Source organism: Sinocyclocheilus anshuiensis, unplaced genomic scaffold, assembly GCF_001515605.1.
Source record: "Sinocyclocheilus anshuiensis isolate Anshui unplaced genomic scaffold, SAMN03320099.WGS_v1.1 scaffold343, whole genome shotgun sequence".
NCBI lineage: Eukaryota > Metazoa > Chordata > Actinopteri > Cypriniformes > Cyprinidae > Sinocyclocheilus > Sinocyclocheilus anshuiensis.
This window is the reverse complement of record NW_015549598.1, coordinates 1,931,632-1,949,372: the sequence shown is the minus strand read 5'-3', so window position 1 is coordinate 1,949,372 and position 17,741 is coordinate 1,931,632. Positions and strand designations below refer to the sequence as shown.

Sequence of the window (17,741 nt, the reverse complement as noted above, 5' to 3'; positions counted from 1 at the left end):
TGAAATCAAAATAAAACAAACACCTCAAAATTACAATAAATCAAGGTCGAGACAACAGCTTCTTAAACGCCTACAAACACTGAAGTCTCCTAAGTAAACTAATATCCTTCAACCGTACCACCCACCCCGGATACGATTTCTACCGAGGAGGATCCCACCTGCCCAATTTCTGCCCCTGTGGAGGTCTGTGCACACCACTGCAGCCATGTCCTCATCTCATATATGTTGACAAGTTTGTGTGCAGAAGGGCAAAACGCACAATATATAGTACCTTCAATGCCCTTAGATAGCGATATCACTTCTTTTGTAATTGAGTAACTGCATTCCTCATCACAAATGTATTGGAGTAAAGAGTAAAATGTAATCAAGTAGAAAGTAAAAGTTGCTAATATCTTTGATACTCAGTAAAACTATGAAGTTGCCAAAAAGATACTTAAGTACAGTAACTTGTTACATTTTTGTTTGATTGATTTGTGTAATTGCTCTACAGCGCTTACACAAAATGGAAAATAATCTCCATTTGCTGATCCCAAAGATGGCCAGACTAGCTCTTGATGTACCTGAACTCATTCAAAAGGTATGTTACAGGTTCCTTTATTGTGTTAAGATATTGTGTTAATTAAGAATCCTGTAGTTCTAGTATTACTTATGTTGTAAATATACTAGTATAACTTATGTTTTAAAGTAATGTCTGGTCCACACTGTATGATTTTGGTTACGATTTTGTCATCTTAGACAAAGTTTGTGAATTGGCTTTTATGCAAAATCTTATCAGGGTTATGTTGTACAATGTGACAAGCAACAATCATACAAGACAAAGAAAAAAAAAATCACATTTGCACACCAATGCATAATTTGTCAGGCTATAACAATGGAGATTTAGACTGAATTTAGATTGAACTAATTGCATTGCTTGTACTGTCTACACTTTGTCTCTAGCCCATCCCTCTCCTGCGACAGCAACAGAACCTGGCCATAACAATGTCTCAGCAGCAGATTTCCTGTCTGTTAGCAAACGCCTTCTTCTGCACCTTCTCTCACAGGAACAACACTAAACCTGGTTCAGAATATGCCAACTTCCCCACCATTAACTTCAGCAGGTGTTACACTGATCACATTAAACTGAACCATATATATATATATATATATATATACAGTGTATTGAGGCAAGTGAGGCCTGCAGTTCTTTAGATGTTGTTCTGGGTTCTTTTATGACCTCTTGGATGAGTCGTCGTAGTGCTCTTGGAGTAATTTTGGTTGGCCGGCAACTCCTGGTAAGGTTCACCATTGTTCCAAGTTTTCTCAATTTGTGGATAATGGCTCTGACCATGGTTCGCTGGAGTCCCAAAGCCTTAGAAATGGCTTTATAATCCTTTCTAGACTGATACATGTCAACTGTTTTGATTCTCATCTGTTCTTGAATTTCTTTAGATCGCGGCATGATGTGTTGCTCTTTAAGCATGCTTCACTTTGTCAGACAGGTTCTATTTAAGTGATTTCTTGATTCAACAGGTCTGGCAGTAATCAGGCCTGGGTGTGGCTAGTGAAATTTAACTCAGCTTTCTAAAATAATGTGGTTAATTGCAGTTCTTTCATGATTTAACAGGAGGGGGCAATTAATTTTTCACGTAGGGCCACGTAGATTTGGACAGCTTTTTTCCCTTAATAAATGAAATCATCATTTAAAAACTGCATTTTGTATTTACTTGCATTATCTTTGTGTAATATTAAAATTTGTTTGATGATCTGAATCTTTTAAGTGTGACAAATATGCAAAAAATAAAAAAAACAGGAAGGGGGCAAAAACCTTTTCACAGCACTGTATATATATATATGCGCATGTATATATAGGTTATACCGATGAGCAATTACATTATGACCACCTAATAACCTGTAGGACCTCCTTTAGCCTACAAAACAGTGGCCATGTGGTAAGGCATTGATTAGACGAGGTGGTGATGGGTCTCCTGGGGTATCTGGTACCATAATGTCAACAGCAGGGGGGTGGTGGTGATGTAGCGCAAACCAGCTTTTTCGATTTCATTAATGAAAATTCACCATCATGTTCCTCGAACCACTCGTCGACTCTGGCAATGCGACATGGTACATTATCCTGTTGGTAACGGCCATCACCGGCAAGGAACACAGTTGCCATGAATAGGTGCACTTGGTCCACAACAATGTTCAGATACCTGAGAGCTGTCAGGGATTGTGCTATTGGGATAATGGGGTCTAAAGTGTCCCAAGAAAACAATGCCCACAGCATAACACCGCCGCCACCGGCTTGTGTCTGCCCATTTGTGCCCAACAGTGCATCCAGGTGCCATAGCCTCAGTTGGTAATCGGCGTATCCGCGCTCGGCCATTGAATAGTGATGCACCAGGAATCTTGATTTATCAGACAAGGCCACTTTCTTCCAATCATGCACGGTCCAATTTCAATGATCCCATTTTATGCGTTGTTGGCGATGGCGTGGGAGACCCGGCTGGGTGGACGGCTACATAGGCCCTGCTGGTGATTTGTTGCACTGTTGCCCTGCGGTCGCTGTGAACAATGCGCAACAGTCTCAGCCCCCCTCTACCATCATGTTTTGATACATACTCTCTGTAACGGCCCCTGAAGGTTTTCTTCTGATTAAAAGAATCACGCTTCAACTGATGTCTTAACGTTTAATGTCTTCTTTTCAAAGAGTATAAGTATCGGCGTCATCGTCATCTTGATCCTATTTCGACATCACTTGAATATCGTGACACCCTTTGGATATCAACATCTTGACATCTTTACATCATGACACCGTGAAAAACTGAAACAAATAAAATTACCTTCAGATACATAACCTGTGAGTGTGTTTCTGTTTTTACCGCAGTTTAACCAAGTCTGCTTCTTACTGAACCAATATCAATACACACAGTACATTAACTTTGCAAATTAACAGATGAAATCCAAAGAATAAACAACATACCGTGTGCGCCTTCTAATCAGAAATCCAGGAGACATTAGAGGACATTTATGTAGGCATTCCTTCTAACAAATAATCTTACAATCGATCAGCTCTTAGCATTTGTGCATTTCTTTGTGGATCTGATACTCACATGGCTAGATCACGTGACAAATTCAACTAACGTTACACATATTTCACCTGCAGGTGTCACTATTACCCAGTATTTATAATACTCAAATACAATTTCCAAATGAACATTCATAATACATTACACACCATTTGTGAACTAAATACCTTTTCACAAAATAAATGACTGAAATACTTAAAAGAAAATACAACCTTTTCTGCGACAGCTACACTCTCTATAGTTACATGTAAACAACCCACAAGGCCCGGGCCATCACAATGTGTCCTTAATCAAACTCCAATAAATCGGCAGCTTTTCCTATTCTGACACCAAACAGTCCTGACTACCAGGAAAAAACAGTTTTGTGAATTTAGTATTTTGTCATGTCATTACATTGTTTAGAGCATAAGAAAAATGTTGAAAAATTAAATTTTTGAAAAATGATATTTTATTCATATGTTATGCCATGTCTCTGTAGAGGACATTGGGACTTTAAAAAGTCCTGTTTTAAAAAAAAATAAAAAGACATGAATAGACATGAAAAGGCAAAAAGAGTGGGATTTTTGTTTTAACCAGAAATCAATTTTCATTTTTTTATTCCAAACTTTATATAAAGATAATTCTCAACTATGTTATGAAAGATATTTTTAAAAAATATTTTTCTTTATGCAAAATGTGTGTAAAATGGCCATAAACGAGTTTTTCCATGATATACAATGTATCTATAAACTGTATATAATTAGCATATTAATGTGTTTTTGGGGCAACATAGAATGAACAAATAAGTGCAATAATGGGAGTAATAATTAGTAAGATTTTCATAATAATATCTAATATTTAATAGGAATATTGATATATAATTTTTTCTCTATTAATTTGTTGTCTCCCAAAATGTGTAATAAACATGCTTCAAGTCCTTGTGTCCTCTACAGTGGACATGTATGAAACTGATGTCCTGTTTCATAACAGAAGGTCATATTTTGATTTGAAACGCCATAACATTTTCCTGAGATGTTGATTTATGACAAACAATTTGTCAATAGAAGCTCATATTTTGATTTGAAACCCCATAACATTTTCCTGAGATGTTGATTTATGACAAACAATTTGTCAATTAGTCAGATTTAAATGATAATTACAAAATATTATCATATTTCAATTAGGGTGTTACATTTGATCACTGAATGAATGTCAGCCATTTTTAAAGACTGAAGAGGGAGTGGTCATGGTGAAACATCCAATCATTTGGTATGTCTGAAAAGCCCTGAATGTGCTCTGTACAGGACATCCAGATTTAAAACTGTGACATGTAACGTCTCAGAGAAATCGCTAAAACGTAATGTCCTCTACAGTGGACAAAACTCCATAGCTGGTAGTCAGGAGGATATATCATATACCCCATTCAGAAACACATATCTCTCTTTTCCCTCTGTTTGAAATCACATTTCATTCTGATCTAAAAAAAAAAAATATATATATTTTTTTTAGTATAGCCTATTTGCTAGCAAGACAGACCCAACAAAATCAGCCTTAAAGGTAGAGAAACTGAGGGCCATATTCCATTACTTATGATAAATGCACAGAACAGAATGTGTTTGTCTTCAAAAGCTCTCATCCAGTTGATGGCTGCCGCTGTGGCTGGACAAGACATAGCTTACTTCACCGCTGGCAATAAAGAACTTGCAAAAGAAATACAAAGAGTGCATGAGCTACTGCCCATCAACAAAGTGACCGTGGGTAAGTACATTCACTGAAGTCAAAACACACAGAACCAAATAGGCTTATACTATATACTGATATTAGTAATTGAGTAGGGCTTCGCAAATAAAAATCCCATTCATTTCCTCCTAAAGAAATGGATTTTTAGTGATACATTTTAAATCTTTTTAGACAGACACACCATGAGCTCGGAGTTGGATGATAAACATTAACATTCAGAAGTTTGGGGTCAGTAAGATTTTATTTATTTTTTTTTACAAAAATAATACTTTTATTTAGCAAGGACGCATTAAGCAGCAAGTTTTCAACATTGATAATCATAATAAATATTTCATGAGCAGCAAATCATATTAGAATGATTTCTGAAGGATCATGTGACGCTGAAGATTGGAGTAATGATGCTGAAAATTCAGCTTTACATCACAGGGTAAATTACAATTTAAAATATATTCAAATAGAAAAAAAGTTATTTTAAATGGTCATAAAATTCTACAGTATTACTGTTTACTGTATTTTTTTTTAATCAAAACATCCAGCCTTGGAGAGCAGAAGACTCCTTGGCCACAGAAAATTCAGCTTTACATCACAGGGTAAATTACAATTTAAAATATATTCAAATAGAAAAAAAGTTATTTTAAATGGTCATAAAATTCTACAGTATTACTATATTATTATTATATTTTTTTTTAATCAAAACATCCAGCCTTGGAGAGCAGAAGACTCCTTGGCCACGTTCACACAGCAGCAGAATACGGTTGTCAGTCCTGTAATTGAGTCCTTAATACCGTTACGTTCACACACAGGTCAGTTATTTTCAGGTGTGACAACCGCATTCTGTAACCAAACTCACATCCGTAAATTTTCAGGACTCTCACATTCTCGGAAAACCCGAGCTGTGTGAACGGAACAGGACTGGACAACTAGTTGTCTGTCACGTCATACAGTGCAAGAGAGCCGCTCTGCTGCACAAATGCGTGTTTACAGTGTGTTGCGTGTTTTCATGTCTGGTTTCAGTAACTTACAGTGACGGAGAAATGAGCTGTGGGTCATCTGAAAGTTTTAGATCCAGTCTCCACCGGAGCCGCTCCCGTCAGTTTTGTGTTCTGCGCGCTACTCAGATGCTTCGCTCTCCACCCAAATATAAAAGCTGCGGTCAGTTAATAAAGACTTTACGGATTAACTTTCAGTTTTATGGACGTCACCATCTTTGATATTACTCTAGTCACTGTCGCTATTGTAACTGGTAAGAAATACGGGCTTGACTCCCATTGCACGTCCATACAGACAGTATTCGAAACGCTAATGTAAGTTGCTGTGTGAACGGGACATTTCGAGACTCACACCTGTAAGTAAATGCGGTTGTCAATCCCAAAAACTGACAGTGTGAACGTAGCCCTTGTAAAAATCTCCATTTAAAAAAATCTTACTGACCCCAAACTGTACTGTAGAAACTACAAGTCTGCATTATTTGAGCTTTTTTAAATATATCTATTTTTAGTAGCATAATTTAATAGCCAAATTCAAGAACCAAAGACGCTTAGTGTTGCTTTAAAAACATACAGTAATACTATTTTAATTTAAACTAGTTTTTCAAGTTCTGATTTAGAGTAACCTGATCGATTCTTCTCTCGATAGATAAACTGTACAACTGGCTGAAAGAGTTCTCTGGACTACGCTTTTGAACATCACTTGCCAGCAGATCTGGATGGATTCATCAGTGAGAAGATCGGGCATATGGCTAGCTTATTGTAAATCTGCTCGGCTACTCAAGAGATACATACAAGCTCACTTCAGAAAACAGTAGTCAAAAACAGTTCAGCAGTATTAAATATGTAAAGCTTCTTTGAATGTATCAGATTTCTAAAGGATCAGAGTAATGAAGTTAACAATACAATACAAAAAAACAAAACTGCTTTATGTAATGTATTTGTTTTTGGACCACAGGTGTCATATAAACTTAATTGTTTACATTAATTAAAATAAATTATAGTCTGTCACAAATCATATTAATCAAAGGCCTTAGTATCATCTGAAAGTGCACAAGACATGTCTTTATTAATGCAAAAATAAACTGTGCTAATTTGTTCTTGCATCAGTTATTAGTACAAACAAGCAAACAGACTGAACTGAGATGCTTTTATTGAACGAAGTATCATAACAGTAGTCTGGAATACACATAAGCTTAAGAAAATAAATAAATCCTTTTATGTCCTGAAGAGAGTCTTTCCGCTTGCTGCTTAATCTCAGCTTATTGTTTTTTTAAATTACAAGAAGATAAAATGATTGTTTCAGCTTTCAGTCCTTGAATTCACCTATTTAAGTTCATAATAATTTGGCACCGAGTGTTTAGAGGGTGAATGGGAGATGAAGATATAGAAGAGGATGAAGGTGAAGGATATGGTGTCTTTACATTTCCTTCAGTATTATAAAACTTCTAAACGCAGGCAAACTAAGTAGTTCCTTTGCATGCCCTTTAACACCCTCATGCTATCATTTCTGAGAGACATCCATGCTAACTCGGGTAACGGACGGTGCAAACATTTTCTTGCGCTGTTGTCCGTGATTTTGTACATATTCATAATTAATTATTATTTTTATTATTGAGGAGAAACCTCTAGTTCAAGCTGCATGTCACTTTAAGGCTCTATTAAAACCATCATCAACATGCATGTAAATTGATCCCATTACCATGTAGTTGCTAAAAGCTCACATCCTTTTAGTAAATCTGTATAGATAGGCCTCTCATACCTACTGTACAGTGCAAATCAAACCTGTGCTTTGGTCAGGACATTCCTAGCTGCCAGCCTGCCATCTAACGCTAACAGCGGGGTGTGAGTTTCCTGAAAAACGAGGGACGGAGGGTTGGAAATGAAGTGAGTGGTTGGGGTGAGGTGGTTAGGACTGGCCCTGGAAGGCATTCAGGTTAAAGGCCGTGTCTAAGAACCGCTCCAGCTCCACAAGATGAGCCTTCTTGTTGCCTGTGGCGGGGGCAGCTGCAGGCTCTCGGCCAGCGTACCTGAGAAGAATACATGTAAATAGAAATGTAAATGCATGTTTTCATTTAGCAGATGCTTTCATCCAAAGCGACTTACAACTGAGGTCTAACATGCATTATTACATGACTTATATGCATTAACAACGCAAGGGATAATTGGGTACAAATACTGTTGCATGAATGCATAGCATCCAGTATCTTTTGGGCAGTTTAACTGTTCAGGACCAGCAAGGGACTCATGAACAACCATCACAAAACAAAACAAAAACCAGCTGTGGATCATCCAGGTAACAACAAAGTATTGAGAATCAAGCGTATGTAAACTTTTAAACGGGGTCATTTTTTATAAATTCAACTATTATTTTCTCTTGTGGACTATATGTAAACATCTTTTATGTTAAATATCTTATTCAGGTCAGTACTAAATAAATAACATGCATTTTGTATGATCCCTCTTATTTTGGTAAAATAATTCACATTTTTCAGATTCTGCAAGGTGATTGTAAACTTTTGACCACAACTGTATATTTTTTTCCATCACAGTAATGCAATGCAAATGTCAATTTTACTTGACACATGGCTTCATTGTCTGTATGCCAAATATCATTCTTTTAATTTTGGAGAAAATGAGTTCTTGAGAGATTTTGTGAGATTCACTCTTCAGATGAATCTAAGGACACGAGTTACCATATGGGAAGGGTGTTGTTGAACACCCTGCTGATGCGTGGCTTGACGTAGTTGTAGTAGCCTTGATTCTTATGCTCTTCCTGGCACCACAGCAGCTGAGCCTGTGGATACTTCTCTGCCTCTGCTTTCACCAGGTCAGACGGGAATGGAGAAAGCTGGACAAAAATACATTTAAAGTCATCAAATACATCTTTGAACTACTTTAGGGTGAAGGCATTAAGCGAAAATTATAATGCTGTGTATAAATGGCCCATTTAATAAATATAATTATGAAAGTGTATGGAGGTACCTGCTCAATGCGGCTGATGGCCACTGTGTCCTCCAGGCCTCTGGTCTTTCGTTCTTTGGTGAGGTAATAATAAACTTTCCCTGTGCAGAAGATGAGACGCTTCACTTCAGCTGAATTCTGTGATGCACTTCCCTCTTCTGTAATCAGACGTCTGAAGTGTGTGCCTAATCAAACCCAAAAACACCCAAAAGTTTCTAAAAAAATTCTTTCGCAGGACGTTGTATGACTGCCAAAATTTCAAATGGATAAACCTGGCAGCATGTCGTCAAAACTTGACTTAGCCTCTGGGTGACGTAGCAGCGATTTAGGCGTGAAGATAATGAGCTAGAGTAAATAGAAAAGATTAAAACTTCATGAAACCACAAGTTAGCTACAGACAGAGTCCCACAATGTTTGACCAATACATTTTCATGACTGTTCTATGTCCAGGATTTTTAAAAAATACTTTAATTTACATAGATTTGCTAATGAATCCATTCAAAACAATATGTAACCCATTTTGACTAAATCATTGAAAAAGCTACTTAAAAAGAATGATTTACTCCCAAACTGGACATTGCTAGTAATCGCTATCAAATTAAATATTTTAGAGCAAAAATACTCAAATTTCCATTGCAAATATATGATTTTCCATCATTAATCCATGATTTCCAAAACTGGAAAGCAATTTTAAAATTCCCTGATACTTCCAGGTTTTTCATGATGAGGGAAACCTGTAGAGATGATTAAAAGAGTGAAATGTCTCTTACAGGCTTTCTGAAGGGCAGAAGGATCTGCTTCCGAAGAACATGGAAGTAGTTTGCAGGAGTGGAACAGTTCACCACAATCCAGTTACAGTCATAAAGCTGCCGGACGGCAAAGTCCTCTGTGATTTTCTGTGTCAAACAAATGAGTATTAAGACAAGAACAATATTCATAGTAAATATTGTGTTTGGTTAAAATTTTCATGCTTAAAAAAAGCCAGAGATTTACAGGGAAAATGTCAGGGTCATCATTACACATCTGCAGGAATCTCTCCGGACGGGCAGAGGAGTGCTCTGGTCCCTGGAAAGATCACCAAGAAAGTAATGAAAAAGGGAACTGATGACAAGATGGAAGCTCAGAGGTGGATTTAGGATGAAAAGACCTCACCAAGCCCTCCATGCCATGAGGCAGCAGCAGCACGATGCCGTTCTGTCGGACCCACTTGGCCTGGCCGGGGGAGATGAACTGGTCGATGATGCACTGGGCTGTGTTGTGAAAGTCTCCAAACTGAGCCTCCCAGAGCACTAGAGCGTCAGGACTCGCCATGGCAAAGCCAAGCTCAAAACCTGCACACAATGAGACACAGACCTCAGGACATTCTTGTCCAATGGGCATATAATGTGCAACTTCTTCTGGGTTTGTTTGACTGACAGCAACCAGCCACAGTTAATTTGGTTTATACCCACCAAGAACCCCGTATTCTGACAGGGAGCTGTTGCACACAGTATAAGGAGCCTGGTTTGGGTCAATGTAGTTCATGGGAATGCAGGTTCGTTTGTCGACGTTCTGATCGTGTAGGACATGGTGCCGATGACTGTATGGGGATAAAAAGGTAGACAATGGAGTTGCTTCCAAATCAATTTTATTCAGGAGCAGTGGCGGCTGGTAGAACATTTTCTAGGTAGGGCGCCATATCCAACCATTTTAGCATACATCCTGGTAGGATTTCTCCCAGTTTAACAAAAGGAAAACTATTAAGACTTGAAACATTTTAAATAAAGATAATTGTTTTACCAAGTTCAAGATTGAGGATGATTCCCATAAAACTATATTTTCTGCATGCTTTTTTCAAGATAAATTACAATATTTTTTAATTTTCATAATTCACAATTTATTTATACAGAGCAACAGCAAAAACTGTGAGGAAAAAATAAATGTTACATTTGTTTAGAGCATTTTCTATACATATATAAATAACTGCAAGTCAAGCTGCAATACCAAACAGGACCACACAGAGATGCCAACAGACTACTATACCAGTTGCCTTAACCTGACTGTATATAGATAAATGCTGATCCATTCAGAATTATTAAACAGAGCAAAACACAAATGAAAGTAAATAAAAACATTCTGAATTTGTTGAATGTGGTGATCTGAAGGTGGCTCGACATCACCAGTGAAAAGTGTAATAAAGAAACCACCCCTGTTCAGGAGCACGAGATGCAGCTGTTCTTACCTGAAGGTCCCTCTCTCCACATCCTGACCACTGAGACGCACATGGATGCCTTCCTTTAACAGAGAACCTAAGGCCATGTATTCTCCCAGAGCCCAGTCCACTGAGCGGTTCTGCACCATCGTAGCCCTGCCCTTCAAGATGCGGGTGAGACCTTAGAAGAAGACAGACAGAATGAGTACAGATGCTGGCTCAAGCCAAAAAATATTTTTAAGCCTGATTTGAGCTAAACAAGCAAATTTATGATAGAATTTTTGTCAGATTTTATTGGAGATTTCATAAGTTTTTGAAATACAAGGAGATTTTGGTATTTCTGCATTCAAGTAGACAGGAGCTGTAGATATAGCAAGTTCCCAAGATGCTTCAAAGATGACTTTGGGTACAGGTGATCTGCCTTTTCATAACTGTCTGCATGTGTATGCAGAGATGAGAGTGAAAGGGTACCTCCGTGGATAGTGAAATCCTCAACAGGCACAGAGGAAGCCACCTGACCAATGTGACTGAGCACTTCTTCATTGAGACCAGTGGACGGACAGCTCATGCTCTTGGGTTGACCGTCCAGAGTAAAGAAACCTGAAGGGTACAGTACAAATGTCAAGTCAAGTAGATTTCAGAGCAAATACACACATGTAATACACACATGCAGAAGTGTCTCAGTTTAGGGACATTAACACAAACACACACACCTGGCCAAGGTGAGTCAAGCCAGTGCTTGATGTGCAAGATCTTCTCATCTTTAGAACGATTGTACGCCTCCTCACAGATTTTGTCATACTTGGCAATTTCCTCCTACAAGGACAGGCAATGTAAATATTCACATTAAGTAATTTCAGTAAAAAAGTATCCAACAAATATTGCCAATATTTCCTATTAATGTAACTACAACTGAAACACTACCATTCAGACCTTTGGGGCCAGTAAGATTTTTTATCTTTTGATCTTATGCAGACCATTTATTTGATCACAAATACAGTATTAACTGTAATATTGTGAATTATTTTTACAATTTAAAATAAGAGTTTTCTATTTTAATATATTTCAAAATTAAATTTATTCCTGTGATGCAAAGCTGAATTTTCAATAGCCATTATTCCAGTCTTCAGTGTCAGTGCTCAAGAAACATTTCTTATTATCAATGTTGAAAACAGTTGTGTTGCTTCATATTTTTACGGAAACTGTGATACAAATTTTTCAGGATTCTTTGATGAATAGAAAGTTCAAAAGAACAGCATTTATTAGAAATGGTAAAAACATTTATAATGTTACGCAAGATTTTCTGTCTCTGATCACTTTGATCTATTCTTCGTGAATAAAAGTATTAATTTCTTAAAAAAAAAAAAAAACCTTTCTGACCTTAACTTTGAATGGCAGTGTATATATTAATTTTAGGAGTAATATTTGGTTAATCTGACCTCATATTCCTGTCTGCTTACAGCTCCTTCTGTAATGAGCTTTTCAGCATATTTCTGCAGAACAGGTTTCTGTTTCTTTATCTGTTTGTACATCAGCGGTTGCGTAAACATCGGCTCGTCCATCTCGTTGTGGCCGTTCCGTCTGTAGCTCACCTACATCACAAAGGTGAACACCAGAGTCAACACCTAAATCACGTTTGACACCTAGTTGGCAACATTCCCACTTGAAAAAAAAGTGTTTCCCTACCAGATCAACCACCACATCTTTATGAAAAGTGGCTCTCCATTGTGCAGCCACATTACACACGTACATCACAGCCTCAGGGTCATCTGCATTAACATGGAAGATGGGAGCATTGACCACTCTGGCCACGTCCGTGGGGTACGGCGAGGAGCGCGCCATCCGAGGGTCAGTGGTGAAGCCAATCTAAAGAGAGGGAAACAAAAGTATTTAAATAAATGCAAATATTTACCTCAAAAAAGTCAAACTCGTATGGTGATTTCAACCATTGATAAATTGCACCATTTAAACCACATATCTTCCCTTCAAAAGTCTTTCAGGACAAGTAATCATGAAATTATATGCGTGTTATTCCAAAACAAGCACCTATAAAACATATTGTAAAACAGAGAGAAATTATACAATACTACTGCTGGGTCAGGTATTGTTTTAAGAAATCAGTACTTTATTCAGCAAGGATGCATTAAATTGATCAAAAGTGACAGTAAGACATTTATAATATTACAAATTTCTATTTCAAATCACAACAGTTTTCAACGTTGATGATAAGAAGAAATGTTTCTTGAGCAGGCGCTGTGTTTCGTTGTGAAAGCGAAACTACTTTGTTTGGCCTTCCAAAAGAGGACGATATCGCTTCTTCATGCCTGGAGCTGATCCGTGCTGGTCGCTGAGGAAATACTTAAACTTCGCGCTGTCCACTGTTCACCGTGGACGAAGCGGAGTCCAGCCCGGGGTCGTCACATGTGGTTGCCGCAGGAATCACAATATGGTAAGGGATGTAACAATAAAATAAACACATTTCATTACACCAAATACACAAAATAATGTTCTTTTTAGCAGCATCATATGACCCCTTTAACATATGCTAAATAGAAAAGAGATATATTAAATTGTAATAATATTTCCACAATATTAATGTTTTACTGTATTTTTGATCAAATAATTACAGCCTTGGTGAGCAGAAGAGACTTCTTTCAAAAACATAAAAAAAAAAAAATAATAAAAAAACCCTACAGACCCCACACTTTTGAACTGTAGTGTATAACTAATTTGAAGAGGAAATTCTAGACAGAGAGTGTGTGTGAAACAGACCTGGTTGTTTACGACCACATGAATAGTGCCGTGTGTGGTGTAGGACGGAAGGTCACTCAGGTGGAAGGTCTCATAGACGATGCCCTGACCTGCGAAGGCTGCATCTCCATGCAACAAGATGGACATCACCTTTAGAGACAAGGACACAGTCTTCTTAGTGACACCATGTCAATCATGTCTTGTTGTCTGATCACAAAAGACGATTAAAGACAGTTCTTAAAACTGTTGACATAATACAACTGATCACACCTTTGTCTTTGAGGGAAGTTTAATCTTTGGATATAGGCCACTTAATTTGTACTTTACATTTAGTCCACGTCTGTACAACTTGATAAAGTAAACCTTAAGCTGATGACTGCACTTGAAATCTACAGTAATTAATAGATTTGTTTTCCTGATGCACTGATTAAAATCCTGCTAATGCAATAATGGGGTTTCATGGGGTCTTTAAGAGAAACACTTATGTTTAATAACATAAACACAGATGCTAGAACCACAAGGGCAGTTCACACACCCTCTTGCCGTCAGAGTCACCGCAGTAGAACTGCTCTGCCTTGGTCTTGCCCTGCACTACAGGGTCCACTGCCTCCAGGTGTGAAGGGTTGGCCATCAGAGACAGAGTGATGTGACGATCAGTGACCCGGTTGATACGTCTGTGGTACATACCCAGATGATACTTCACATCACCTGAGCCCTAAAGAAAAATCACAGAGAGAAACTGAAACATTAACAGGACTGGAACGTCAAGATTCTTTGTTTGAAAGGAACATTAAATATATTACATAGTTTATACACTATCATTTTCCTAGAAATGTTGGAGAGGACACCTGTTTTCACAAAAAGCATGTCACCATGGATTGTGTGCAGAGCTGTAAACCACAATTAGAGTACTGAATGTTTAATGTATCACTGCACTAGTTGTTCCAGATTTGCATTATTTGTTAAACATTATCACTTGAATTTTAAGGTTCTATTCCTATTTCTAAATGCATGTTACTGTGAACAGTTCACCAATGCATATGTTTTACCCTTTTTTGGTTACATCATAATTATGAAAGCTTGTATCCACCACAGGTAGACAGAGAGTGTGTGTGAAACAGACCTGGTTGTTTACGACCACATGAATAGTGCCGTGTGTGGTGTAGGACGGAAGGTCACTCAGGTGGAAGGTCTCATAGACGATGCCCTGACCTGCGAAGGCTGCATCTCCATGCAACAAGATGGACATCACCTTTAGAGACAAGGACACAGTCTTCTTAGTGACACCATGTCAATCATGTCTTGTTGTCTGATCACAAAAGACGATTAAAGACAGTTCTTAAAACTGTTGACATAATACAACTGATCACACCTTTGTCTTTGAGGGAAGTTTAATCTTTGGATATAGGCCACTTAATTTGTACTTTACATTTAGTCCACGTCTGTACAACTTGATAAAGTAAACCTTAAGCTGATGACTGCACTTGAAATCTACAGTAATTAATAGATTTGTTTTCCTGATGCACTGATTAAAATCCTGCTAATGCAATAATGGGGTTTCATGGGGTCTTTAAGAGAAACACTTATGTTTAATAACATAAACACAGATGCTAGAACCACAAGGGCAGTTCACACACCCTCTTGCCGTCAGAGTCACCGCAGTAGAACTGCTCTGCCTTGGTCTTGCCCTGCACTACAGGGTCCACTGCCTCCAGGTGTGAAGGGTTGGCCATCAGAGACAGAGTGATGTGACGATCAGTGACCCGGTTGATACGTCTGTGGTACATACCCAGATGATACTTCACATCACCTGAGCCCTAAAGAAAAATCACAGAGAGAAACTGAAACATTAACAGGACTGGAACGTCAAGATTCTTTGTTTGAAAGGAACATTAAATATATTACATAGTTTATACACTATCATTTTCCTAGAAATGTTGGAGAGGACACCTGTTTTCACAAAAAGCATGTCACCATGGATTGTGTGCAGAGCTGTAAACCACAATTAGAGTACTGAATGTTTAATGTATCACTGCACTAGTTGTTCCAGATTTGCATTATTTGTTAAACATTATCACTTGAATTTTAAGGTTCTATTCCTATTTCTAAATGCATGTTACTGTGAACAGTTCACCAATGCATATGTTTTACCCTTTTTTGGTTACATCATAATTATGAAAGCTTGTATCCACCACAGGATAAAAAAAAAAGGTAACTGCGATTCCCCCCCCCCCATTGGCCCCATTTTTTCATTAAGAGAAAAAAGTCAGAAATGTGAGATACTTGCAGTTACCTTTTTTTAAATCCTGTGGTGGAATTGTGAGATATAAACTAAAAAAAAAAAGAATAAATAAAAAATCAGGATTGTGACATAAAAGGTTGCAATTACATTTTTTTTTTTTATTCCTTAGCAGGAAAAAAAAAAGTGAGATGTAAACTCAAAATTCTGAGAAAAAAAACCTGTATTGCGAGATGTTGCTTCATATTGAGCGCTTCAAACAAATTCACAAGCACACGGTTTAAAGCGGCTTGCACTTATCTGCAAATGTTAGAAAGTCACACCAGTATTTTGAATCATGACTGCAAAAACGAGGTATGTCCTGAACTGTCATTTTTGTGGAAAAATTGCTGAGATGGGACCTTGGGCCTCAGAAAAAAAGTAGATCTGGCTTTTTATTTGTGTGTAAACACTGAAATATTTGTTTTGTAATCTGTATAGTGAGGTGAATTAGAAACTTGTGCTGAAGGAAATGAAGGCGGCTAGAAAGCGCTGCTCACCTCATCTGCGGCTTCCAGCTTTGAATTAAACTGGCAGAAAATCTGTTCCAGCTCCTTCCGGATCACATTAGCAAGCACATTCAGACGGCCTCTGATGGACAGCAGACAATTCAGACATGTTTAAACAGTCCTATATACACTGTATACTTTATTAACCAGAATACATTGTACAGTCGGTTGTTCCTCTACCTGTGTGGCATTCCCATGATAACGCTCTCCACTCCGTTCTCACTAGATTTGTCGATGATGGTTTTGAGTGCAGGAATGAGAGACTCACATCCCTCTAGGCCGAAACGTTTCTCTGATGACCATTTCCTCTGCAGGAACTCCTCAAACCTGGCAGCATTACAAAAACATTGACATACTAAGAAATGTGTTAAATAACAACATATGTGACCTGTGCTGGCAAAATGAGTTGGAATGCGCACGGTCTAAAATTGAGCTACAGGCAAAAAAAGTAAAAAATGTCAGTTTTGGTCGAATTTGAGGTTTCCACAAAAATGAGTTAATTAAGCCCTCTTCTAGTGATCCCAATGCTTCAAATAGTAATTAAACATCTAAAATTATCTTTATTTGTATGTTTTCTGAGAGGAGGACCTTTTTCTTTGCTCACTTCTGGAAACCTGCTGCTACTGCTTCTCACCACAAGTTGTAGGATATATAGTTGCAAAGCGCAGCATTCCAGCTTTATAAATATTCATAGCGAATTCTGTATGACATGAGTCTGAACCAGTAAAATATGATTTTCAAACCCATGCTGATGAAAACAGGTATTAGGGCTGTGACGGTCGCCGTGACAACCGCGTCACCACTGTGGTCGGTTGCCACCGTGGTTGACTACTGCCACCGGCAATAGTGCACGTGACGTCACACACTCTATAACAAGCATAATACGAATTTATTTATTTAGACTATAAGTCTATGGTAGCCTAATTCACAAATTACCTCAAATGCCATACATAACGTTTCCTTTAGATTGGCAGGTTTGAGCGCAGGAAAATACAGTTTATTCTGCATTCAGCAAATAAATTTTGTGTTGGGAGATGGACCTTATTGGGAAACTAAATTGCCAATCTGGAGCCATCTCCATTCATGTCACCCATCCGCGTTTGTACAAGTGTCTTCAAGTTCCCGTTATCGCAAACACCTGGCTGGTCAGGTTTGGTGAGGCTTTCTCCAAACTGGCCAAATACAAACGAGACAGCGATAAATGGAAGATGTTAACAAGAAATGTGGCAACGATTCCTATTTCAAAGAGAGCCTGTGCAGATGAGGAATTAATGC

The 17,741-nt window shown here is 38.0% G+C and overlaps 1 protein-coding gene across 1 annotated transcript in view; it reads right to left on the bottom strand.

Moving 5' to 3' along the window:
• Positions 1–6,378: 6,378 nt before the first annotated feature.
• LOC107658646 (2-oxoglutarate dehydrogenase, mitochondrial-like) overlaps positions 6,379–17,741 on the bottom strand; it is a 26,948-nt gene continuing 15,585 nt past the window's right edge. The window contains exons 8-24 of the mRNA XM_016447289.1: positions 16,647–16,793; positions 16,458–16,548; positions 15,317–15,496; positions 14,803–14,931; positions 12,615–12,794; positions 12,368–12,520; positions 11,642–11,744; positions 11,400–11,528; positions 10,959–11,109; positions 10,189–10,316; positions 9,890–10,068; positions 9,731–9,802; positions 9,508–9,633; positions 9,010–9,082; positions 8,759–8,922; positions 8,470–8,624; positions 6,379–7,803 (exon numbers count right to left, since the gene is read on the bottom strand). Of these exons, the coding sequence (XP_016302775.1) occupies positions 7,683–7,803; positions 8,470–8,624; positions 8,759–8,922; positions 9,010–9,082; positions 9,508–9,633; positions 9,731–9,802; positions 9,890–10,068; positions 10,189–10,316; positions 10,959–11,109; positions 11,400–11,528; positions 11,642–11,744; positions 12,368–12,520; positions 12,615–12,794; positions 14,803–14,931; positions 15,317–15,496; positions 16,458–16,548; positions 16,647–16,793 (2,281 nt within the window). The 3' untranslated portion in view covers positions 6,379–7,682. The remainder of the gene's footprint in view (positions 7,804–8,469; positions 8,625–8,758; positions 8,923–9,009; positions 9,083–9,507; positions 9,634–9,730; positions 9,803–9,889; positions 10,069–10,188; positions 10,317–10,958; positions 11,110–11,399; positions 11,529–11,641; positions 11,745–12,367; positions 12,521–12,614; positions 12,795–14,802; positions 14,932–15,316; positions 15,497–16,457; positions 16,549–16,646; positions 16,794–17,741) is intronic.